Source organism: Tyto alba, unplaced genomic scaffold (genome assembly GCF_018691265.1).
Source record: "Tyto alba isolate M040663 unplaced genomic scaffold, T.alba_DEE_v4.0 Super-Scaffold_40, whole genome shotgun sequence".
NCBI lineage: Eukaryota > Metazoa > Chordata > Aves > Strigiformes > Tytonidae > Tyto > Tyto alba.
The window spans coordinates 12,807,737-12,833,456 of record NW_024881316.1 but is presented as its reverse complement, the minus strand read 5'-3'; the positions used below and the strand labels follow the sequence as shown (position 1 = coordinate 12,833,456).

Sequence of the window (25,720 nt, the reverse complement as noted above, 5' to 3'; positions counted from 1 at the left end):
GAGAGAGACTATTACACAGTACTGGAGGACCCTAAAATTAGCTCAATATACAATAGCCCATCTGTTTCGCTCTGTAATTACGCTAAGATTATTATAAGCTATATATATCTCTGTAAAAGTTAAATTAATAACAAAAATAAATTAATAGCTAAAATAATCTAACACATTTTAACTTTATTATTATTTCATCAAGCAGTAATGAACGGGCAATTTGGCACAGTATACTAAAAACATAGCTAATAAATCCTACATTATTTTTTAATTAAGAACATAGAATTAAGTAGACTGCACATAAATACAGTGAAAAAATTGATTCATGCATATGATTACTAGCATAACAATAAAAAGCAAACCTTTTCTTGGAAGATAGTACAACTTTGAGTTAGGACTTGCACTTAATCTGGGAACTGAGAGGAGAACAGTAAACTGTGTTAAATGTTTGGGGGTATGTTCTTCAAGAAAGGAAAAGGTTTGGATCATCTAATTGGCACTGATATTTACAATGCATTTTAGTGTGAAAAAGGAAAATACATTTTAAATGTGGCCTTCTTTCTTTAAACATTAATATAGAAGGGCCCCCCCCTTAGCTAACATGTAAGGCTTGCCTCACTTCAGTCATCTGAAGTAAATGTTTAAAGCCTGAACTACTTCAGGCAAGTTGTGAAGAAGAAGATCCTCTTACCTATGCTCTGTTCTCCTCTGGAGTCAGGATCTCTAAGCGCTTTCTTAAGGAGGACCAGAAAACCTTGGCTTTCACTCCAGCACTCATTGCATTACTGTTGCTGCTCTCAAGAGAACGAATTTATTCTCCACAGCCATGCCATCTTGTAAACTGTTACTACAAGACAAACCACTGATGTCCTTCCTCAAGCAAGCCAGGGAATAAACAGTACATCCCATTGATAACATCTAGAAGTGATCTATTTCTGTAAGTACACACTTATATAATAAGTATACACTTAAATAAGGATGGACACAAAGCAGTGTGCAGTGGATGCACCAACTATAGCCACTAAAGCCAGAGTTTGATGAGCAATGGTGCCATACCGAGTCACTCGCCTCCACAGAACCCCTGTCATGCTGTAGCCGTTTGCAGAGGTGACACAATAAAGTAGATCAGCAGCTCAGTTTGATTAAAATTAGCTATTTTCCTCTGGATTTTTCCTAATTGGATTAATTAGCTGCACTTTGCATGACCCACATAGAGCTATATACCAGCAGGTAGAAGTGATGCAAATAGGCTGGGGCAGTGGGGTAGAATCCCAGCAATAACTTAATTTGGTAGTGGCACTGAAAAACTGCACAATATACTTGTCTCCGAGTTACCAGTGGAAACCTGTGAATTTGTTTTCAGTGTAAATGGAAAACAAATATTAACAAGACCCTTTCTAGGTAGAAGAGCTTTGTAGATCACACTCTGAAAAGGACTTGACCTTCTGCCAGAGAACAGGCCTGTGGACATGAGTGATCATGAAGTTACTGGCTGTCCCACTTCGTCTGCAAAGCCCTTGTTGTACAGCATGTTGCAATGATACGTTTCTTAAGTCTGTAAAGTACTTGCGTGAGGGAAGACAGTCAGGCAAGAGGAGCTGGAATGAAAAGCAAAACCATTCAAAAAGCACTGAAGTTATTAAGGTATAACATGCTGTATATGTATATGCATATTTTGTTAGGAAAAGACTCGCAGGTGGTTGCAAATATTAGTTACTAACTATTCTGCAGTGGTGGCACTTGTCCCCTAACTAAATAATTTCACTTTTCTTTTCAGTTTTTCTGTGGCCTCTTACATTTTCCAGTACAACATTAAGAAATCCCATATAATTTGCATCCAATAAGAAATAAAGTCTGGCAATGCTGCACTTGCTATTTGTTTTTCAGATCTGCTGAGGTAGGGTGAAGCCAGTGGAGTATTTTGGGAGGCAGCTCTAAGAGCTGCACAAAATTTTTTTGGTAGGGTTTTTGGGTAACTTCTTCCTTTTTGAGACTTCCAACCTTGTGATCATATTTGTACACATTGATCCCTTTATCCTTTCAAGCTTAAATTGTGACAGCTCAGAGACATATGGTTCAGTTTTGGTTGTCCAATTGGAAAGTAAGGTACAGAGCCAGTGTATTGGGTTTGTGTGGCAACGTTCTGGTAATGGGGGGCTACAGGGGTGGCTTCTATGAGAAGCTGCTAGAAGCCTCCCCTGTGTCCAAGAGAGCCAAGGCCAGCCAGCTCCAAGACAGACCCGCCACTGGCCAAGGCTGAGCCCATCAGCAGCGGTGGTACCGCCTCTGGGATAACGTACTTAAGAAAGAGTAAAAAACTATGGGAGAACAATTGCAGCTGGAGAGAGGAGTGAGAATATGTGAGAGAAACAACTCTGCAGACACCAAAGTCAGTGAAGAAGGAGGGGAGGAGGTGCTGCAGGTGCCGGAGCAGAGATGCAGCCCGTGGTGAAGACCACGGTGAGGCAGGCTGTGCCCCTGCAGCCCGTGGGGGTTAGCAGTGGAGCAGATACCCACCTGCAGCCTGTGGAGGACCCCGCGCTGGAGCAGCTGGATGTGCCCCAAGGAGGCTGTGACCCCATGGGAAGCCCACGCTGGAGCAGGCTCCTGGCAGGACCTGTAGCCCCATGGAGAGAGGAGCCCACGCTGGAGCAGGTTTGCTGGCAGGAGCTGTGACCCCGTGGGGACCCACACTGGAGCAGTCTGTTCCTGAAGGACTGCACCCCGTGGAAGGGACCCACTATGGAGCAGTTTGTGAAGAGCTGCAGCCCATGGGAAGGACACACGCTGGAGAAGTTCATGGAAGACTGTGTCCCGTGGGAGGGACCCCACACTGGAGCAGGGGAAGAGCGTGAGGAGAAAGGAGCAGAAGAGACAGTCAGGAATGAACTGATCACAACCCTCATTCCCCGCTCCCCTGCACTGCTGCAGGGGAGGATGCAGAGAAATTGAGAGCGAAGTTGAGCCTGAGAAGAAGGGAGGGGTAGGGGGAAGGTGTTTTTTAGATGTGTTCTCATTTCTCATTATCCTACTCTGAATTGATTGTCAATAAAGTAAATTATTTTCTCTATGCTGAGTCTGTTTGGCCTGTGACAGTAATGGCTGAATGCAATTGCTGTCCTTATCTTGACCCACAAGCCTTTCACTGTATTTTCTCTCCCCATACCGCTGAGGAGGGGAGTGATAGAGGGGCTTCAGTGGGCACCTAACAGCCATCCAGGGTCAACCCACCACAGCCAGTAAGACGACTTTTTGTATGTGCAATCTTTGGCCATGTGACAAGAAAGTATTTGTAATGTTATCCTGATAATCTGTAGTGATTTGAAATCCTATTGTAGTTTCTGTATCACTAGTTTTATTATTTGATTAAAGTCCAGCAGAGCATTAAGGATTACATTTGACTGAGGATGAATGATTTACAATTAGTTAGAAAAAATAGAGGTATTAAGGAATGTGCCAGGTTCATTTATTTGACAAATGAGTGGAAAGCTACTTACAAAAACACTTCAGAACCTAGCAGCACCTGGATTGTAATATATTTTGTAGAAGCAATGGAGACAGTAATTAGTTTGAGAACTGTAAAAACAATGCCAGGAGGTATAGCTAAGATCTAGCTCACTAGGAATGCAGGGACTGACTTCCACTGTGCTCAACAGTTGTGCTGGGTCCTTCCCGTGGCTGACCCAATGGTGACAGTCAGTAGTTGGGGGAATCTGCACCTTGGGGAGATATAAGGGCATGTATACCTGGGAGTTAGGGCATGGTTTGGTGGTATACAGCCCGGGGTTCATACAAGGGGATCATTGTAATTCATTTGTGTTATAATACCTACTAAAATCCTCAACCATATTTGATGCTTTTGGATGGAGAGGGCAAAACACATAAGACAAAGTCTCATGAAGAAAAGATCTGTTGTGTGAAAACACTTCTTTAAATTCCAATAATGTGTTGGATTTTTCCCTTAAACTCAAAACAAAATTAATTTCTCAAGTAGCTGAAAAAGTAATTTTTAATTCTCACAGCTTTTTGACAAAGAGTCTTCACAACAGAAAAAAAAAGAGTCTAAAGTTAACCAGAAGGTGAGATGCTGACTTTTTGAAATACAAGTAAAAATTCAAGCTATGAACATTCATCCTATATCAACTATTGCATTGCTGAATTACACAGGGGTTGAATTAAGGAATTCATTGATGGTTTGAAACTGATGGGTTGCAAATGCCAAGCTTTTAGTATTTTCCAGTTTAATGTCAATAATACTACTGTAATATCAACATCTGGCTTTTAAAAACACCATACTTTCTTGATTTGTTTATATTGGCAACATTTGTTATTTCACAGGAGTGTAGCAAACACCTAGTGGTAACTGATTTAAGCCACTGTTTGATATTGATAATGATATTGCTGTGTCAACAGGATCAACAGCATAATGTAGAGACAAACTGTTCCAAAAAGTCTAATTATGCAAATTTATTTCTGTAGATATTTGTTAGCTTAAGTTGTTCAGTTCAAGTGTTATGAAGCGTTCATATATTTCACACCTATTACATACTTCACATAGATATTGTTTGTGTTCCATTTATTTTGGCAGTCCTAAGCATTTTAAACTTCTAAACTTCAAGGAAGAGGTATTGCTAGGCTGTTGGCAACACTGAAGTGGGAAGACAAAGAAGTAATAACCCTTACATCTGATAATTTCTAGCTTCCATTAAGGACAACATAGCTTTTTCATTGACTTCTTCAGCATAGAGGCTGTTACCCCAATATCTGGGATTTTTCCAGGTATCTTCTTGCTTGATGGGAAAGACAGGCAGATTATGGAAAATGTGGTATAAATGGAAAATACATTAACTCTTTAGCTCATCTGACAAATAAAGAAACCGTGATTTTTTTCATAGAAACCGTGCAGGCAATCTCTGCACTGCTGCTAGTCTCATTCAGTGAGGCACTGTGCAAACACATGTTCTGAACCCCTCCTTCTCTTTGCAAGCCTCAGGGCTTGATGATGGTGTTTGTTATGGCTCCCTAAAGAAGGTGGCACTTTCCTTTGCACTCCTTGACTCAACTGGGAGCTGCGTTTCCCACAAGGAGCAGAAACAACTCTTTTGTTAAAAGAACAATGCTCAGATAAGAGAGTATCTAGAGACCGGCCAAGTAACTTCTGCTGAGAGATGGTGTGGTTTTTTTATTTCCCTAATCTTTGCTTTATAATTCCCATTATTAAAAAAGATAACATGATAAAGGACTTGAGCTAATCAAAGACTCATCATCAAAAGCAGACATGAATTGAGAGGGGCCAAGGCCTTAATATGCAGTGTGACTCCACCCTCCCACATTCAGCTTTTGCCTCAACTGGCAGAAGCTTCTCATTACATTGGAAAAGGGCACAGAGTGGTTTCTGGCCTCTCCCAGAACTACACTTCTCTGTCCCTGGGAAAGTTCAGGGGAAGTCTGGGAGGATGCAGTGAGCCATTCTTCTGCCCGAGTCTTCTGAGTCCACTCAGACCTACGGGTCTGGGTGCTCCTAAAATCCAATTATGGTTATTAATTTGGATGGTGTTAATGTACCCCATCCACATAATATCCTAGTGGTTACAGCAGCTGCCGAGTAATTGGGATTCTTGGGCTTACCTTCCTTCTCAGCCCCGTGTGGCTTGATGGCCTCATGGTGTCTTCCACATCTTCCATGTCTCACAGGAGTGCTTGACTATTTGGCTGGAGCTACTGAAACTATGCTGCAAATAGGGCCAGAGAGTACCTTTGTGTTCCTTCAAGTTCTGGTACCGCAGAAGCGGGCTCAAGTGGACCTCAAGTGGGAAGGATTCTTCCACCTATAGCTTGATCTAAACTCAGTCCAAAAATTAGGTGAGCTTACCAAGTTTTCCAAAGTTGGAGTGAAATTGCATGAGAAGCAAATCATTTAATTCAAGACTCTAGACTCTATCACATAGGAGAGCACTTACATAAATAAGACTGTTAGAACAACTGTACTGGGTCAAACCAAAGACCCACTTAGCTCTAAACACAGTCTCCAAAAGTGCATACTGAGCATATTAAATACTTAATGAGCAGACAGTTTCCTGTAGCTCATGAAGGTGAACAAAAGGAAGCACAAGAAATAAGCATTGGTGTTCAACTGAAATGCTAGCCTGCACCCCTCAGAGAAGCATACCTCGTGAGGACTGATGGCAAAGAGCCAGAACTGCCGGAGACAATTCCCCATGAATCCATGTCATAATATATGTTAAAAAAAAAAAAAAAATAAAAATTAAAAGCTTCTTTATGACAAATGGTATCTTCTGTTGGATCTGCATCTTCAAGATTCACAAGATCTCATCAGCTAATGTGTCTTCTGTAGAAAAAAAGATGTGCCCTCTCCTTCTGGAGTTCCCAGAGCTGGTCTTCCTACACAGCTTGATTCCATTTTTGAGAAAATTCACTGATATCCTCTGTCTCAGTTCTCATGTCTCCTTTGAGGGAGGTGTTTTTATGTCTAAAATATGTCAACAGACATCTTCCACTGTAAGGAAAACTGTGCTGTCTCTCTTCTGCTGCCAGCAAAAGACAAACCAGGTTAAAAAACCAAAACAGCGGCTACTAGCAAGCATTGTAGTGACACTTCCCAGAGTAGTCACCTGAGTGAATCCTGGCTCAGGATCTAAGTGAGCTAGAGCAGGTGCATTTGAGCTAGAGGAGGTGTGTTTACATTAAAAGCCTGGAACAGATTTTAATTCCATGAGTTTGTCCAAACCACTCTTGATTTATGTGAATTTTTAGTATCCACAGCATTATGTGGCAGGGAGAGTCACAGGTTAATTATGTATGCATGTAAAGGTACTTCATTTTGTTTATTTTCCATCTGTTACCTGTTCATTTCATTTGATGCTGCTTCTATTGGAAAAGACAGTGAAAAATCATTCTCTATTTCCTATGTTACACAAGGTTTTATAAACTTTTATCTTTTTCTTCTAAATCAACTGTTTTCCAGAATGAGTTTTAAAGTTTCTCATATTGAACCTGTTTGATACTTTTCATCCTTTTTGTTGCCATTCTTTTGTTTTATTATATAATTTATGAGATGGATGAAGAGAACTGCACATGGTATTCATGATGTGGAGACATCTTAAATTTATTTTATTGTGGCATATTAATGTCTTCTATTTTTTTTTTGCTCTATCTGTTACTAATAATTCCTAACTTTATGTCTGCTTTGACAGCTGCTCAATACTGAGGTGATATTTTCATATAATTATTTATATGGCATGATTTCAGACCATAATGGTAGTCATCTACTCTGGGTCCACCACTGTATATTAAGCTGAAATTGTTTCTTCCCATACATATCACCTCACAGTAATGTCTAATGGATTTTATCTGCCATTTTATTACCTGGACATGCACTGAGTATCACTCATATCACATTTAATATATAATTTTTCAGCCTTTCATAATGATCATCATTTTTAATTTACTGAAGTGACTAACTCAATACACCTGCAAACATTGTCTGTGGTACCTACTCTGTTCATAAAGGCCTTTCTTGGATTTAGCTTATGTTGTGAGAATATGAAAGCAAAGGGTGTGCCGAGAGAGGAAATCTTCAAGAAACTCCTGCTCGTGGGAGGAATATGTTCCCCTTCCCCTTCCACGCTGGGATGCGGCTACCTTTAGAAATGGAAGACCTCACAAAACTCAGAGGAAGATGATTGGATACCAGTCATAACCTTTCCCATTTCTTCCCTAGGTAATCAGTCCTCTGCTGCAGTCAGAGAGACCTAATACATCAGTCTTCATATCTCATCTCTGTCAGCTAAATTGCCAGGAAAGTTTATGATCTAACTTGAGAAAAATTCCCTGAGAAAACAAATCATTTATTTTCCCAGATGTCTGGACTTGAGAATGCAGAATGCAATATTCAGGGTAGATAAGCGAAAGGCAAAGGTGATATATTAAAAATTGCTTTCAGTAAATTAAATGGGAATTTGGCTGTTTTCTTTAATGAATGACAAAATGCAGTGGTTAGCCTTGGGAATGACACCCTCTCCCAAGCAGGCACAAGGGAGCTGGAGTGCTCTCTTTCTCATCCAGCATTCAGATTCCCTGACTCGCTACTTACCCTCTGCACCAGCCTTCTCAGCCCTTTCGCCTTCTGGCATGGAATTAATGCTGACCTTGTACAGAGAAGCTAATACCTCACACCCCTTCCTGCCTTACCCATTGAGCCCTGCAGCCTCTAACCCTAAACAATACGACAAAGATTTCCAAAACTGTAAGTCCGCTTTCTTCCAGGGACAGGAGCCAAGGGGGAATTACCTACCTCTTCCTCTGAAGCAGGCATGGGTTCTCCTCATGGGCTTTAGCCTTTACTAATCCTGTCCACACTCTCAGTCACAGATTCCCAGACTCATGAGTTTTCTCTGGCTCCCTTTGGCCAAGCTGTGCTCCATTCAGTGCTTGATCCAGTATCTAATTTCACTAGCCACAGTTTTTCTTGGCAAAACTGTAAAGGGCCTTAATTTGCTGATGTCATTTGTCTATTTAATTATTGTATTTTTATTTTTTCCTATAATTGATGTCTCTGCCAGAATTGCTACAGCTGTTAACAGAGTTGTGGTTAGTTCATTAAAAAAAAAAAAAAAAAAAAAAGAACTATGTTATGGTATTCTGCTTTTGCTCTTAATTATATAAGTATTTTATATAATTTCAAATCATCTATTATTATGAGAGAAGGAGTTTGATAGCCAGATACAGTAAGAATATGAAGGTGTTCCAAATTCAGATCAAAACTAATGCTGTTTTCATTTGAAATCTGAAATTGCAAGTCTAATTTTTACAGGAAATACTTACCCGCACAGACAGCTAAAGGAACAGTTACTGTGTAAAACACTTAAAGCAGCTCATTAAATTCCCTGTATATATTCATTTTGTGTCTCGTTTTCAGCTACAATATATGTGTTATGGCACAAAGATCTGACAGGAATGAGTCAAGTCTTAGTACTGGTAAAATGGCAAAAAAAAGAGTCTTTTCCCCTATGTAGAATTTGAGGCAGGATACCTTGCAGATTTCTTCACTGAGTCTTTATATTACTCATTTCTGTAAGAACAGGTCAAGGATGAATGACATTTATGAGGATTTTTTGCATTCTCCAAAATCATGAGATGACAGGATAGGCCTATAAACTAAATATTGCTGTTTAATTTTCTTTTTCTTAGCAGCTGGATGTTACATTTCTGAAGTTTATATAGAACTTTCACAGGTCACATTGTAACATCTGCAAAAGTTACAAGATCATGCACAGTCTTACTTTTGTTTTCCTTTTGTGCATAACATTATCTTCTACTGGAATTCCAGAACAGTGGGAAACAGAAGTAAGCAAAAGAACTACAAAACTAGCATGAGAAATATTGGATAAAATGATGGAAGGAAAGAAAACCTGCAATTTCTGATAAGCTAGAAAATATGAAAGCTCAGAATTCAGTGTTCTTGCAATGAATTTGTATACATGGCTCAATAAGGAGTATGACAGCACGGAACACTGATATCTCGCTTTTCTCTGTAACTGATATAGTGGAGAAAGGGATTTGTGTAAACAACCGCCTCTCAAGCGCTGGAATTTTCTCCTCCCGATCTGCTCTTACAGAGAAATGTAAGGCAGTGGCATGGGAAAACAGAATGATAAAGTTTCAAGTATATTTGTTGTGAGAGATTTAGTCTCAAGGTACAATCTCTGCTACATATTTTGAAAAATATAGAACAACATGGATCCAGTCTTCCCATAAAAGGCAGAAGTCTGGAAATCAGAGAGACAGATTCCACTTTACATAAAGATCTGGATTACAGTTCCCATTTACATAAACGTTTAAGGATTAAAGCATCCTAAAAAATAACAAAGGAGATATTAGGAGCACAAAACCTGAGCTTTCAGGCTTTATTCCAAAAATCTTTGGACTTTAATCCTTTAATTAGGGATTCACAGTCCCCATAAGACCACAAGTATCACAAAGGATCAATAATCTGAAATATTACTATTAACTTGTTGATTGGAGTTTTTTCATTTTCTTAAAATCTATCAAAAATATTTATTCTTAAATGAATCTTCTAATTCTAAATTAACGTTGATGTAATTTTTTTAAAAAGGTTCATTTCAAAATTATCCTCAATTATACTTATTCATAACCAACCCCGATCCAGTTAAAAAAAATAATGTTCTTCTCTAATTTTCATCACTGGGAGACAGTTGCTATAAAATAGCTCATGACTAAGTGCACCACTGAACTGACAGCATACTGAGAATGGGATTTACCTCATCTAAATTTAGCCACCTAAGAGTTTGGCATCTGTGAGATATTCCAAAAAGGTAACTTTACCCATTCAAGCTAATCTTTCTAGGCTCCCTCTATAGTTTTCTACAGATTCAGAGCCAAAAAGCCTAATTGCTCTGCACTGACCCTTGAAAGCCTTAGTAAATGCCTCCCCTTTGTCCCACATGCCTTACTAGCCCTCCTTGTCTTTAATCTAGTCATAAAGTTTCATTTGATAGCTCCTAGAGACAAAAACCATCTCACCCTAAAACAGATGGAAAAGACAAAGCTAGAGAATATTGTGAGCTTGTAGCTTGAGTTGCTTTTTTGCCTCCAGAAATTGTACTGCTACTCTGGAGAAAATCCAGAGGAACCTGATTAACTAAATGAAAGCTACAGAATGTTTGTGTCAGAGGTATTAACAGTCTTGAAGTAGGAGCAGTCCATGTCCCTCAGAAAGAAATCAAAACTGAATACCTGTAATATACTGAAGAAAATGGTTTGTAATTACTTGTACTGTGGTCCTGTCTTAGCTGAAAAAAAATACACAAATGGATACATACCAGGTTTAAGCTGAACACTTAATTTAGACTGAAATAGTTGACTGAGAACAATGACTGGAATGAACAACAATACCACTGAGGCATCTCATTCTGGTAGTGCTTATTCCCATACACTGATATTGATACATTGAATGCATTAAAGTGGTATGAAAACAGTCAACAAAATGTGGAGGGATCTCTGTCATTAACTTTTAAATGAAGGCCACTGCACACAATTTATTTTACTACATTCTTCTTTAAGAAACTCATTATGACAGTATTGGCTCAGTTATTTTAATGTTTTTATGGAAACTGTGATTTATGGCACCCTGTAGCTATATAAATTCTATAGGCTCTTATTCTTTGATGCTAAAACTACTATGATGTCAATCCATGTGCAATTTCATTTCTAAAGAATGCAGTGGAAAACTGACAGCTATGATAACAACGGGCTGTGACAGAAATAGCTCAAATGAGATTTTTTCCTTGGCATATACTTTAATGGTTTTATATTATATGGAGCTTACATTGATAAAATGTAAAAGCAGATCTTTGCCACTCATTCTTTCTTATTAATTGGATATAAACCATACAGTGTAAAAATTAGCAAGGCTCCAATTATTCACCCTTAGCTTTTATGCCTGGTGTTGTGATGGGGCTATTGACAGTGGGTTTGTTCAGTTGATTTCCAGTATGTTCAGGGAACATAAGATGCTTTTGGGGTGAATGAAATACTTAACAATGAGGCTGGAGGCTATTTTTGTGAGTTTGCAAAGGCCCAAACCAGGCATAAATGCCCAGAGTAGATCACATGGCTATTACCTATTTATTGACAATGAGAGGCCTTTTTCTGTAACATCAGCCCTAGACTCCCTCCTCCACCTTTTTCACCGAATGATTGCAGTAGTGACCATTCCAAAGAAGTCATCCTCAGCAGGATTTTCTCTAGATAATTTTCTATCTTCAGGAGAAGTAACAATCTCTAACTGGCCTTTATGAAATTATTCTGCCTGTACATAAGGACTTGAGCACTCCCTTTATCAATCAGCACTGCCTGAAACACGCAGACTTTTCACCAAGTACAGTACGAGATCCATCAAGTAAAACACCTGAGAAAGATGAAGATGTGCCTGTGGTGAGGGAGGCTGAAAGCCCAGCGTGCGCCATTGCGGGTTCTCCATCCTGCCAGATGTACTGGATCAATTGCACAACTACAAAGCACAAAGCTTAATTTTGCAATTGTGTAATAGCACTGAATCTGCAATTTAAGAAACTAAGGCTAGCTAAACTGATTTTACCACTTTAGTTAATACCTGTAATTAGGGCCTAAAATCAACATGGGCAGAAAGATCCTCTACCAGCTTTTTCAATTTCGCTGTCATGTGCTGGGAATGAAAAAGGAATAGGAAGGTTTTGATTAAACCAATTTAATTTTCTTTGATCATCTAATACAGGGTTACTAAGAAATAATTCTTGGTGGCTTTAACATCTGTGATTTGATTACCTCCTTTCTAAATTGGGTGATCTGACCACATGATGACTTAGCCATGTAGTATTTTTAACTCATGGAACTTCTCATTCAATATCACTTGATTTAAAAAATTATCTTATTTCCTATGTAAGCTATTGACATTTTTAGTACTTTCTGTCTTAGCAATATAGTCAGTTTTGTAATGTTTGCTTATTGCAAAGCAATGGAATTAGCTTTTTGCAAACATAATAAACCAGAACTGGTTTATTCTTTGGATAGCAGAATCGGCTTGAAAAGTAAAAAAACAAGTAAATTAGCTGAGGTACATTAGTTTGGCCTGCTCTACAAATTAGAACCTTTATCCAATAGTATTTCACACTTTTAGTAATTCACAGCAGTAATTCATTAACCTTATCTCTTTTTAGAATTACATGTTACAAGTCAAAACAAATCTTTTATTGAAGTAAAATAGGAACGTTTCCTAAAAGAAGAAATTTTGCTGGAGTCATCTTAAAAAAGACCCATTCTAGAATTAATGAATGAGACTAACCAGTTGCAATTCTGTATGTTTTAATAGAAAGAGCTGAGTCAGTGGAACTGAATCCAGTGTTTCCAATTCTTTCTGGCAAGTGAAAGAATAAAGAAGCAAAAAAAATGAAGTCAGACTCATACTTTGGGAATACCATCATATATTTCTAATGAATCCTATTCAATAAAATTTTAATTGAATATTTTAGAGTTAAGATAATAATGCTACTAAGCAGCAATGCAATTTGCTGAAGTCAACAAAGCATGACTGTGCTAATGTACATAAGAAAAAATTTTCTGTGCTTTAGTTTTTAACCTCAGAGTTATATTCATGTATTATTAAATTGCTACCAACTGTTGTTTAAAAAGCTTGGCTTCCTATATCCCAGTGAATAATCTGGATGAGCAGTCTAGCTTCCTAGGGGAATTTTCCAATGCAGAAGCTGGTGTGACCTCCACTCAAACAGTTTGCACACATAATTGAATTTGTGATGGGCTCTGCTTGTACACATAATTTGAAAATAATCAGAGGGTTGTAGTGAGTTTTGACTGAAAATTTGACCCATTACACTTGCTTCTTTAGTTTTACATCACTCAGTAAGTACATAATGCATTTTTGTGCCATGGGATACTCAAATTAATCAAATAATTAAATTATGCACTTGACATTCTTACAGATAGCATATGCCTGCATTATTTGGCCTGCTTTGCAACTGTACACGTATGTATTGTGTGCTATGCTCCATATCTGTGTATGGTTATGCCAACATGAGGACGGTGGTTATCCTGTTCTAGGCCTGTGTGACCACTCAGCCTGGAAAGTTTGAAATAATTGCTGAATGAACCTCAACAGGGATTAAATTTATGAGGTTTACTGAGGGCAGATGCCCCCTTTCAAAATATTGCTAGCTGCCACATCCGTGTTCAGACCTTCAGCAGGTTCCAGGCAGCAATGCAAACGTGTTAGTCCTAAACCAAATGTATCCAACTGTGGAAAACTTTGGCATCTAGCAATCTCTGGTCACGTGCTAAATTCAAGCCAAAGCAGCCAGCCTGGGTCTTTCCTTTTTAACTCCTCCCCTGTGATTTGACAGATCTTTTGGGAAAAGTGCAGAAGAGTTGATGGAGAAGCTGGCAGCTCTGCAGCTTCCCTCAGCCACTCTGAGGCCTGTACAGCCCACCACAGGCTGCTGTAAACGTCTACACATTGTAAGACCTTCCCAGGGTTGAGAAAAGGAGTAATAACCTTGAACAAGGAATTACAAACAAGCCGTGAGCGGATCTCATTGACTTGGGACCCTCATTCTCTGGAAGAGTTTTACAGTGTCCTAGAGGACTCCCTTTTATTGTGCTGTTAGCAACTGGGAAGCCTTTCTCCTGGCTGGGTGCTTGTTTACCTTGGAAGGCCAAGGCCATTTTGTTCTGTGGTAAGTCTGTAAATTAGGCATATAGTCTTCAGCATGTATTTGCCAAAGTAAATCAAAGGACTGGGCATTTTCATATGCTTTTTGGCATGCCATAGTTCTTTCTCTAATCTGTGTGACTGCAGCCGGTGGCTTCCTACTGCTACTCAGCACTGACTGCCAAAGGGCAAGGAACTACAAAGCAGATACATGGTAAATATTTTTTTTTTTAAAAAAAAACCCTCATATTAGAGATAATTGAAATGCAGAACAGTATCATGAAAGTCAGTTCTGAACATGGAAAAATGGAGGAATGCTTTCTGGAACAGCATAGGTATCTTTTGTGTTCTTAGATAAAACTGCTGAACTAACAAAATAGGTTTAAACAGGAACTGCTTCTAGACTGAAGCGTGAATGTCAATTTTCAAATGAGCGTATATTTTTAGACGCAGTTCATGAATTGCTAAAACTGAGATTTTCAAGTGGAAACACAGAGCAAGAGTGTGCTGTCAGTAGTTGTGATTAAAACAGAATAGGTACTGGCACAAGCAGAGCAATTGCATCTACTTAGGTATCTTTCAAAACCAGTATTATGGCAACTAAAATAATGTATGTGCGTATGTATTTCATTCCATGCTGCAAAAATTCATTTATTATTAGTGTTAATATTGCTTATAAAATCTCCACCCTAAACCAGGACTCTACAGTCATCTGCTGATATATATTGTAAGTGGGACATGGACAGAAAGGAGACTGCAGAGAGAGAATAAAATGATAATGGTCTGTGTGCCTGGTTTCTGCCCATCGATAGCCTAAGTGTGATAAGTGTTCTCTAGGTGTCATAGAAAGGGAGATCTTTAAGGAGGGATTTGAAGGGGCATCATGAAGTAAAAGAGAAATGCCTTTTGAAGTGAAATGGAGAGCAGAGAGCCAACACCAGAAGCAGGTGAAGTGTAACGGTGTTTGCTCAATCACACAGTGAGTGGAAAATACTGGATGATGTTACAGGGTGTGGAGATGAGTTGGCAGCATAATAATAAGCAGCATCTTAATGAAAATTAAATGGGGAAGCACAAGCCACAGATGAAGGCAAATAGCTTATGCTTGCTGTGATAGAGAAAGATTATCCAGCAAGTAGTCCCACAACTTCTGGTAATAATCTGAATCTGTGTAAATATTTGACATGATGAAAATGAGGTGAGGTTCGTACAAATACAAGAGGCAGGCAAACCCCACCTCAGGGACTTCTGACAAAACAGGCGGTTAATAAGGATTTGGTAACTGAGTCATGTGCAGTTGTTCATTTAAAAATCTTGGCTGGGCAGAGGTATGTGGATGAGTGATAATTCTTAAGATGAATATCAGTTTTGCATTACAAGTTGGGGTTATAATTTTCCATTTATTTTAACTTGCATGGAATTAATTCTAGAGTCAATCTTCTTGGGCCTGTTTTATTTTAATACACTTAAACTATGCAAAAAGACTATGGGCTAGATAGTTATTCAGAGGCAAAAATGCTAATGGGTAGAGGAAGAGAATCTATGTGGTTATTGAATCTCCACCATCATTTTTCTTTCTTGAGACCTGATACAAAGGCCTGGGGAATGAAAAAAACCCTTCCACTATCTTGCTTGGGCTTTGGGTTTGTCTCCCATACCTTATCAGTTGTTCCAGCAAGCAGACCAAATAAATCAATGGGGATAAATAATAAATCAATGGGTATCAAATAATCTATAGAGTTGTGGAAGATGCCACCAAAGATGGGCTCTGTAGTACGTTTAATTCAAAAAGTCATCCAAAATGAAAAGTGTGGATACACTGGGATAATAAATAATCCAATATGCTACTGTTGATTTGATGATGCCTCTGAAAGTACTGGTCTGATATAAACTGCTTCCAGGTGTTACCAGTGTCCTATTGTGCACTGCTTGCATTGCATACTTCATTGTGAGTGCTCCAGCTTGACAACCTGCTAGAGAGTCTTGAGGCAGGAATGAACAGAAGCTGAGCTTTCTCTCCAAAAAATTCAGCTCACATCATGGTTAACCCAGTTCTTGTTTTTCCAACTACCCTCTAGACTTTCCCCAAAATTTACACTGTTCCCAAGTAACATCTGAAAAAGACAACAATAACGTGTTTTCTAATTTCTATCTTTTTTTTTTTTTGTCAGGGCAATTAAAATATTTTGTTAATTTGCCTGTCACAGGGGAAGAATACATTCTGTATCTTACTCCTTCTGTCTTTGTCACAGTACTGCTCCTCTGAGGCCCCAGTGAATCTCTATGACTGCACGAGGATGCACCTTGCCTGAGCCTGGGAGTGCAATGAGTGACAGTGAAAGCGGATAGGTTGCCAGACAGTCTTAGGACATGTCTTTACTAAGATAAAGGTCAAATTTTAGGTCAGGCTTAAAAAAAAATAAAAGCTAAATTATCCCTCAATATCTATTCATGTTTATCTATGGGTTCCCTTTGAGGACACTTCTGCCTGTAACCTCTTGAGAACAATGCTAGACCTTCAGAAATTCTTAAGGCCCTATCACAGTCAGAGTGGCAGACAGGAGATGTGATTCTGTGCAAATACTACTGCAGAAATCGATACTGAGAAAGTGCAAAGGGGTGTGTGATTAGGGCGAAGCGTTTCGGCCTTCCCTCTCCTTGTTGAACTACTCACTGGGTTGTTAGCATGTGGAAATGATTCCAGCAGCAAGCTGGAAACCTACAGACAGCTTTAAAACTATTAGAAATATGCAGAGACTTTGAGAGCCAAGAGGGACAGTTATGAGTATTTACTTCAATCTCCTGCATAGTATCACCCACAAAAAAGAGCCCCTGCTACTTTAGCTGCAGCTGTATTTCCCCTCCATCACCCGAGTGACTGAGTCCTGACTAACGCAGCGCAGGTCATTGAGAATACATGAACAGGAGACGTGGGACAGAGCTATGTGGGGTGCAAAACAGAAGATGGAAGATTGCATTAAAAATGTGTCCTGGATGTCGTTTGGTCCTAGTTTCTCCTGCCAGCTTCAGAGACCCAAAGATAATGTATGTTTAAGGCACTCTGGACGGCAAGAAGGCATACTTGGCAACCCCAGTGCTGTATTCACCATTAGTTTTGGCAATAAGTATAACGTTGTTTTCCTAATAGTAATTATGGCTCTGAGAGGTATAAAATGCCTGTGTTCGTTTCAGTGGAATATTAAGTTTGAAGGCTAAATTGAAACCTTAAAAATTCCAACATTAGTAGCTATTACACTGCTAATAATTTTAGCAGAAATATCCAGCTTTTTCAGAGTTGTGAGTGGAATTTTAAAACGGCATCCCCAGGTTTTCTTCTGATCTGACTGCATACCTACAGTTTACTAAGAATAAACAAAAAAGATTTGTCTTTTGATGGAATACTATTCTGGAATGTGGTTAAGTAAATGGTTCTTTTAAGGCGTGTTTTTTCCCTCAGGTTTGTACTCAGTTTATAAGTCATGCAGCTATAGCTGAAAAATTAGTCTTGTACTCTCCTGGACACTTTTGTGATGGCAGTAAATGGTCTATGGTCACCTTCAGTTAATACTGTCAATAAAGACAATATTCCCATATCCCAAAGATCCCATTTTCTTCTTTTTTTTTGAGCTCTTGAAAATGCAGTTTGTGTTACTGCACCTTCTCCTACATTGTCCCTACTTCTAGAGAAAGACTGCTTCAGTATTTTGTTTGGTAGTGCCACAGTCATCAATTTTATGCTGAGTATCACTTTTTCTCTGGTAACATACTGCTGTTAATTCCTCTGATTTCCCAGACTTTTTAAGATGTGCATTTCACTGCCACTGACCCTCTGCTGGTTTGAATAGCAAGATTAGGCACCGTGTCCTGCACCAGTTTTTTTCTTTCCCTGGAATCTCTTTCCCCTCTGTTGGGTCAATCATGCTGATGGTAGCTAAAATCTTATTTTATCTAACATGTCAACATCACTCTATTAACTTTCCTCTGTGGTATGCTGTTTCCATCATAGGAATTTAGAGGCCTGGGGAGGGAATGAATATTCAGCTTAAGCCAGGCAAAGTCAGGTTTTTATTCCAAAGCTTCTCAGAGCCTCTGGTCATGCACTTCTTTTCTTCTCACATCAAAATGTCATTTATCCATATCATAGTATGCTGTAATACCATCTACAGTTCACTATTTTTCCAGTAAAGCTGTTGGTGTGCTGAGCACAATGGGAATGCCAGTTGGAGGAGATGGTTTCCTTCAAAGTAGTATGCTCACAAAAATGGTGGTTTGTTTTTTTTTTTTTTCTAACTTGACAGTACCTGTCTGCAACCTGCCAACACATGGTGTGAATAAAAATATTTGCCATCTGACACATCTCCAGAAGTACCTCTCCTTGTGGAAATTTTCCTTGAGGAAAATGTTCACTTTATATATATGTATATAATCTCCATGATGCTACACATCAGGTAAGAATTTCAGGTTTTGCTCTTTTAGCAATGATGAGTGAACAATCAACTCTGCTTTTCTGCTAAACACATGAATGTCAGAACAATGAGCCTGTCCAGCTTCATTTTCAACTGCTGTTCTAGGGGGAGACAAAAATGATAAAAGGGAGGAGTTGGGTGGTGGCTAGGCTATTGACTCACTTCCATTCTGCACAGTTAGAAGAGCCTCTCTCCTATGGGTCACATGCTGGGTCATATCCACATTTATTTATGCTTGCTGCCTCACTGAAGAAAGCATCCTCTTGTTTTGGCCACAAGCTTGACATAGTTTTAACTCAGAAACAGTACTTCATCTGTTTGTACTACTACAACGTGGGGTTTTTTTTCAGGTCTATTACTTACGCATATATCTAGATCAGAAACTCATATTGTGAAAATCAGGTCACAACTACACACCTCGAGTTTCACATCCCTCCTTTTTGTCATCTGTAAGTTCTTTTGTTGATGACATTGCACTCATTGCTAATATCCTTGTTTCTGGCACCATAGTCCCTCGTACACCTATACCCAATTTAAAACGAATAACTACCTTGCCAGCCTGTACTGCAATAGTCCATTGGTCTATGCAGAATCCTCCTGAGCTAGCGACACTGCTGTCATCCTCTTTGTCCTCACTGTGCGCAGTCTTAAAAAATTATGTGATTTATTACAGTTCTTGAGTCTTTTCCAAGTCCTCAAAGCCTGGGTTTCTAACAGAGGTCTGTTTCATTCAGTGTTTTAGTCTAACTGGTCAGCATTGTGTCACAGGAACCTCTGAACAGCACAATAACCAACCCCAACTGGTCCACAAAACAAAAGGGCTTCTGTGGCAACAAGCTGCCACAGAAGAGACACTGCCATGGAGACCATTCTTGATCCTGTAAGAAAGATCCATTGTATTTCACATCCCTTTGTTCTGAAAGCAGTAGGAATTATCTCACATCCATTCATCATGAGCCAATGAGTTATCCCAAGTTAAGTGTTTGGGGACTGGAAAAGTGTTAAATCTCATAAAAAAATAGTCTTCCTGGGACAAGAAAATTAGAAAGAAAGTGAAACATATGATATCAGCTGAGTTGGAAGAGTATCTAAATGCAGAGAATTAAAGTTTGAAGGAAAGGGAGCTACCTGCACTATCCAAGTAATCACTAGGTTTGGAATAAAGCACGTGTGTACATATAAACATGAGCACAGGAAAGATTGAACAGAATAAAGGAAGAGATTAAAGCTGGCTACTTGTGGGGTATGGCTAGGGACTATGCACTGAACTTTTAGTTTGGTTATAGGCATCCGCATCCTTTTTGACATCTATGAACCTTGTTTTGGTTCTCCTGAGTTGTACCTGCCTGTTTTCCCTTAAATTATATGTGAAAGAATAGTTTGTGGGTAGGCATATCTGCCTGCTGAGGCACAGTGTGCTACATGGAATACAATTCGGGGAGTGCAGACAAGGCACATTGTTGCTACCATCACGCATTTCTCACATGTGTGCTAGACCCACATGAAAGCAGCGTGTGTTCCTCCAGCATCATACGGCCAGGTGATATTCCAGGGGTGGCTGCCCAGCCAGTAGGTCCACGGTCAGTGTGTGTTGCCCACAGGGAAAGTTGAAGAGCCTATCTCAAATTTATACCTGAAAAAAATCTAGGCGAATCTCATTTGGAAACATTTTGTAGCTAATTTTGTGGATTATTTACCCTAAAATAAGAATACTACATTCTTACTCAAATTCACTCAAATCCAGGGTACAAATCTAATGGTAAAAACTTCATTTTAAAAATTTTCTTTGTAGATATACAGGAAGAATTTTGACAGAAGTCAGTACGTTCCTAATGTTAATGGAGATTGGCTTTTATTTTATTCTCCGACACTTTTTTTTTTTTTTAATTAAATTTTAGGTATTAGTCTTTCAAAGCTCAGTTCCAAATTAACATCTCTCAGTTGGTATATGATGTCAAACTTATTTTTGGAACGTGTAGAAATACCAAAAGGGCTCACTAATCTTCTAATGAGATAAAATTACTTCTGAAGGATAAAATTAGCATGCTGGAGCTTTTCCAGCGATTCTGCTTTTACAGCCCTACCATGTATATTATACAGTGTGTTTCTAAAGAATCAGTACTCTGAAATATATATCCCTCATATCCTTTGCAAACTATATTTTGAGGAAATTTTTAATATGATAATTATTTGTTCAAAAAAAGAAACCCTCTAAATGTTTATGAAGAATTATCCAAAATGTATAATCTTATTATTGCAAGAAATAAAATACTAGTAATGAAACAGGTTTTAAGAAAAAAATGGGTTTATATAATTTAAAAACACTAGTTATGCTCATAAATGTATTCTAATTTGTCTAAAACAATTTTTTACAATGTTCATTTATCTTGAGAGCTTTCAATGAGTGTCATCTGAGAAGAGAGAGGAGTGTGAAAGCAGAAGTCAACTCTACTATTATTAGCTAGTCTTTCAGGTAAAAAACAGAAAGCATAAAATAAATGACCCAGCCCAGATTCCAAACAGAAAAGTGAGCAGAGTGATGCAGCAGAAGCACACTGATCCTATCACCATGAGTTCGGTAAACAAAAACAAACTTCTGCTCCCCTAATTTTCTGAAAGACAAGAAACAAAATATAGGACTAAGGGATAAGTTCTTCTAGGGGTGATAGGTTACCAGTAACGACCTACTGTGCCCTGCATGGCTCAGTGTATTCATAAATGATCTGGAAAAGGGATGAGTAATCAGGTCACAAAGTCTGATGAGGCTATCAAGTTATTTAGGTTAATAAAGATGAGACAAACTTCAAAATCTGCAGATCTGGAATGGAGTGACTGAGCAATAAAATGGCAGATGGAGTTCAATATAAATAAATGCAAAGTGATGCACAAGGGGGAAAATGGTCCTTACCTCAGGTATGAAAAGGCAGGTTCTGATCTGATCATTACGTCTCAGGAGAGAGTCCTGGAGTTATGAAAATGGCTCCATGGGAACACCAGCCTGGTGCTCAACAGCTGCCAAACAATAAAAAATACGAGCAAGTGTTAAGAAATCGGTAGGGAACAAAAAAAAAAAAATTTTTTTTTGCTTGCATCTCCTGTATAGGTAAAGAATCATAGAAATACTGGTTGAGAGGGACCTCTGCAGGTCACCCAGTCCAACCTTCCACTTGAAGCAAGACTATTGCCAGCACTAGATCAGGTCAGCTGTGGCTTTCTTTAGCTGAATGTTGGAAACCACCAAGGATGGCGATTCCACAACCTGTCTGGGCAATTGGTTCCAGTGTTACATGTTCCTTTAGGTGAAGAAATTTTTCCTGATATCCAGGCTGAACCTCCCAAGCTGCAGTTGTTGTTGCTCATCACTGCTGCCCAGAGCAAGTAGCTGTTGCTCCTTGCTTTCTACTTGCCACTGCCAAGAAGCGTATGGCCACATGATCCTTTGGATGCTGTTCTGGTCCTTGCATGTCAGCAGTAGGATGGAAAATAGGAACGTCTTTCATGTAAAGCACAGCTAACTCAGCCAGAATCTTTCAGGATGGGAGAGGGGCTACAGCGTGTGATAAGGAACTAGGGGTCATCAAATGAAGCTAGCTGTAGCTGGGTTGAATATGCACCAAAGGGGGCAGGTTTTTGCACAACGCACGGCTGACCTGTGGAACTTGTCACCACAGCAGGTTGTAGATGCTACAGATCTATGTAGGCTGAAGGGAAGCTGGGCAAGCGCCTGATGGAGATATCTGGTAAAGGTTACTAAGGTCATAGAAACTACATCTGCCTCAGAAAATCTCTGAATTTGAAATATTGGTGGCAGGGAAAGTGCTGGAGGGGGCCATTGTATGTCCTTGCCCTTTACTACTGAAACATGATATTGGTCCAGCAAAGCCCTTAGTCTGACCCAGTATCTTTAGTAAAACATAGCTACCTTACATTAATTTCTGTCTTGCCTTGTTAATTAAACTGGGAATTCTTCAGCTTGTTTTCTCAGGCATGTGAATAATTATTATTAGACTTTAAGTTGTACCCATAAACAACAACAACAAAACCAGGACTGCAAACAAAATCTACAGTTTGAAGAAATCAGCCTCAGTCTTCAAAATGAAACTGGAGGGTACAGTCACACTGGCCAAAGCTTTATTTCCAACCTATCTATATAATTGGTTCCACTAAATTTCAGAAGTTTAGTCTTTTAAAGGAAGGAAATGCCAATGATTACAACAACCAAACAGCACTCTGGAGATCTCAGTCTGATCTCTAGCAATGCCACAAGTTTCCTGCCTGTTTTTGGCAAATCAGCGGGCCCTCATCTAGCGTGAGCTTAGTTTTCAGCAGATGAGCTCACTGAAACTACCCAGGTTAAGCACTTGAAAAAGTGCTTCGTGAAGGAGCTTTTTTTTTTTTTTTTTTTCCCCTTTGCCCCCTTGCGCATCTACACATCAGCGGAAAGCTTTGGGGAGGACGGCGTTGCAGTGCAAGGGGCTGATCGCAGAGACCACCACCCAAAGCTGTCTGCCATGGGGAGACGGAAGGGACACCAAGGGAAGGGGAAGGCAGAAGGAGAGGGGTGAAGAGTGCTGAGAAAAGGAGAGAGGTGCTTCTCACCCGGCCTCCGAGGCCCTGAGGAGCGGGGCGGGGGAGGAGAAGGGAGCCCCTGAGGAGCGGGGCCGGGAGGGAAGGCGGGAGGCCGGGGCGCCCCTGAGGGGCGAGGACAGGGCCCCCCCCCCGGTCGGCGGAACGCCCCTCCCCGCAGCCTCAAGCCCCATCCCGGCCCGAGGAGCCTCCTGCGCAGCCGGCAGCCGCCCCTCGCCACCCCCCGGGAGCCCTCCGGCGGGTCAGGGCGGAGCGGCGCTGCCCGGGCCCCGCCGCGCCCGGCAGCCCCGGCCCCACGCAGGTGGCGCGGTGCGGGCGGTGCGGCGTCCCCTCACCATTCCCCCCGGGACGGGGTCCCTCCGCCTTCCCGCTTGTCTCCGCCTTCCCCCCCCCCCCCCCCCCGCCCTGCCCCGGCCGGGCAGCCTCTCCCGCCCCGTCCCTGCGTGGGTCACCCCGGCTCCCCGCCCGGCGCCCAGGGGAAGCCTCTGCCGGGGCGATGCGCCTCCCCGCCCCGCAGGCAGAGCCCCTTCTTCCCGTCCCAGGCGAGGAGATACCGGGATCTGCCTCAGCCCTCCCCCTCCCGGCCTCCTCCCTCTCGCCTCCTTTTTCTTTTTTTCCCCTTTTTTTTTTTTTTTTTAACTTTTTCCATCCCCTCCCCCCCCGGCCTGGGAAGACCTGGCCGCTCCCCCCCGCCCCGTCCTCAGTAGCCGCGGGCGCTGGGCGGCGCGGAGAGGAGCGGGGAGCCTGCAGCCTGCGCCCCGGGGCTGTGGCCGCCTTCCCCTCCGTTCGTCCTGCGGGGTGTCAGGTATGAAAGGGACCCTTCCCGACACCGGCCGCGGGGGGAGAGGCTGCCCCGAGAGAACCTGGTCGGGGCAGCGCTGGGTGGGCAGGCTGGGAGCTGGGGATGGGGGCTGAGGGTGACGGCCCGGCGCCGGGAACCGGGCAGCCCGAGGTAAGGTGATCACCATAAGGTGATTTTTTATATATATATATTTCTTTTTTTTATATTATTTTTTTTTTTTTTTTTTGCCGTGGCGTTCTTCCTACACGGGTCGTTTTAAAATAGGATGAGGCTGAGCGATGTCAGTACCTTGGGCTCGGCAGCTGCAGGGTTTTGTATAAAGCTCCTGCCTCTGTAGCCTGATGGGTATATTTTTGATGGGGGTAAAAAGTGACACGTTTCTTGGGTCCTTTTTTTTTTTTTCTTATTTGAAGCTGGTCTCATAAGACGGCTAACGGGACGGAAGCAAGGGGCTTCTTTATTGGGCTTTCAGGGGTTTATCTGTGTGCTGTGTCTTCTGCGAGGAGCAGGCAAAGAGCCTCTTCACCCTTCAGAACAACCTCCCCTTTAATTCTGATTCATCCCCTCAGTATTCATGCTACCATCCCCGCGCTCTTCTGGAATTGACAGTAATTTCATCCAGATTCGTCACTGCTGGAAGGAGATTTATCTTGGAATGGCAAAAAAAAAAAAAAAAAAAAAAAAAAAGCGCCGTGCCAAGGTATTTAACTTGTAGGGTCTGGAGAAAGGGAACTCCTTTGGATCAGACGCGGAAAAGCAGAGCCTCTCGAGGAATGCAGAACCAGGGGACGGCTCAAGAGCTGCAGAGTTAAAGCCTTCCTCTCCAAACTCTCTGCTTCTTCCAGGAAAAACCTGGGCTTTAGCACGCTAATGCACAGGAGCGGCCGGCAGAAGCGGAGCGGGCAGCGGCAAAGCGGCCCCCCCAGGCAAAGCCCCCCCCCCCCCCCAAACCCCCGCCGTTCCTCCCGCCGCTCCCCGCCGCTGCCCGGGGCCGGCCCGGCTGGCAGGGCTCGATCCGCGACCGGGAGGAGCGGGGGGGAGATCCCGGCGGGGCGGGGGGCGCCGCGGGGCCGCGGCCCCGGGGGCGGCGGGCGGGGGGTTAGGCTGTCCGGGCGCGCCACCCCGCGGCCGCGGCGGGGGCGGCGGCAACGGGGACACCCCGTCGGAGGTGAAGCCCCTGTCCCCACTGCCGCTCACCCCCCGCACCCCTCCCTTTCGTTATTTCCCCTTGCGCGTGTGATTTCAGCAGCGAGCTGTCCTGCCTGCCGTGCAGAATTAGTTCTTCTTCTGCCTACTGAAGCTCCTGAGATTTTGTAAGAGCCAGGAGTCGCAGTGGTTTTGGTTTTTTTTTTTTTTTTCCTAAGTCAGGACGAAATCTATGCACCAACGTATAGAGTGAGAACACCCGGAGGAGTGAAGGGGGCAGTGGTGGATAAGGTTAGGGTAACGGTTTCTTCCAGGGAGCGTGAGGTTTCCAAAATTTATTCTCTATTTTCCTTTGTCAGAGTAGAACTGTGAATTCCAGCTTTCAGGCCATTGCAAGAAGAAGGCCAAAAGCAGTTAAAGAAGCTGGTTAGTGCAGCAGCCTCTAATATTTTATGGTCTGAAAATTGCATTTAAAATTATGTGAGC

At 41.4% G+C, this 25,720-nt stretch overlaps 1 protein-coding gene across 2 annotated transcripts in view; it reads left to right on the top strand.

The window, feature by feature from the left end:
* PRSS35 (serine protease 35) overlaps positions 1 to 25,720 on the top strand; it is a 57,895-nt gene that overhangs the window by 13,684 nt on the left and 18,491 nt on the right. The window contains exon 2 of one of the 2 annotated variants that reach the window (XM_042803654.1): positions 18,532 to 18,681. In XM_042803654.1, the coding sequence (XP_042659588.1) occupies positions 18,650 to 18,681 (32 nt within the window). In that variant the 5' untranslated portion in view covers positions 18,532 to 18,649. Of the gene's footprint in view, positions 1 to 18,531; positions 18,682 to 23,949; positions 24,092 to 25,720 lie in introns of those variants that run through there. The other variant, XM_033002726.2, reaches the window with a different exon arrangement.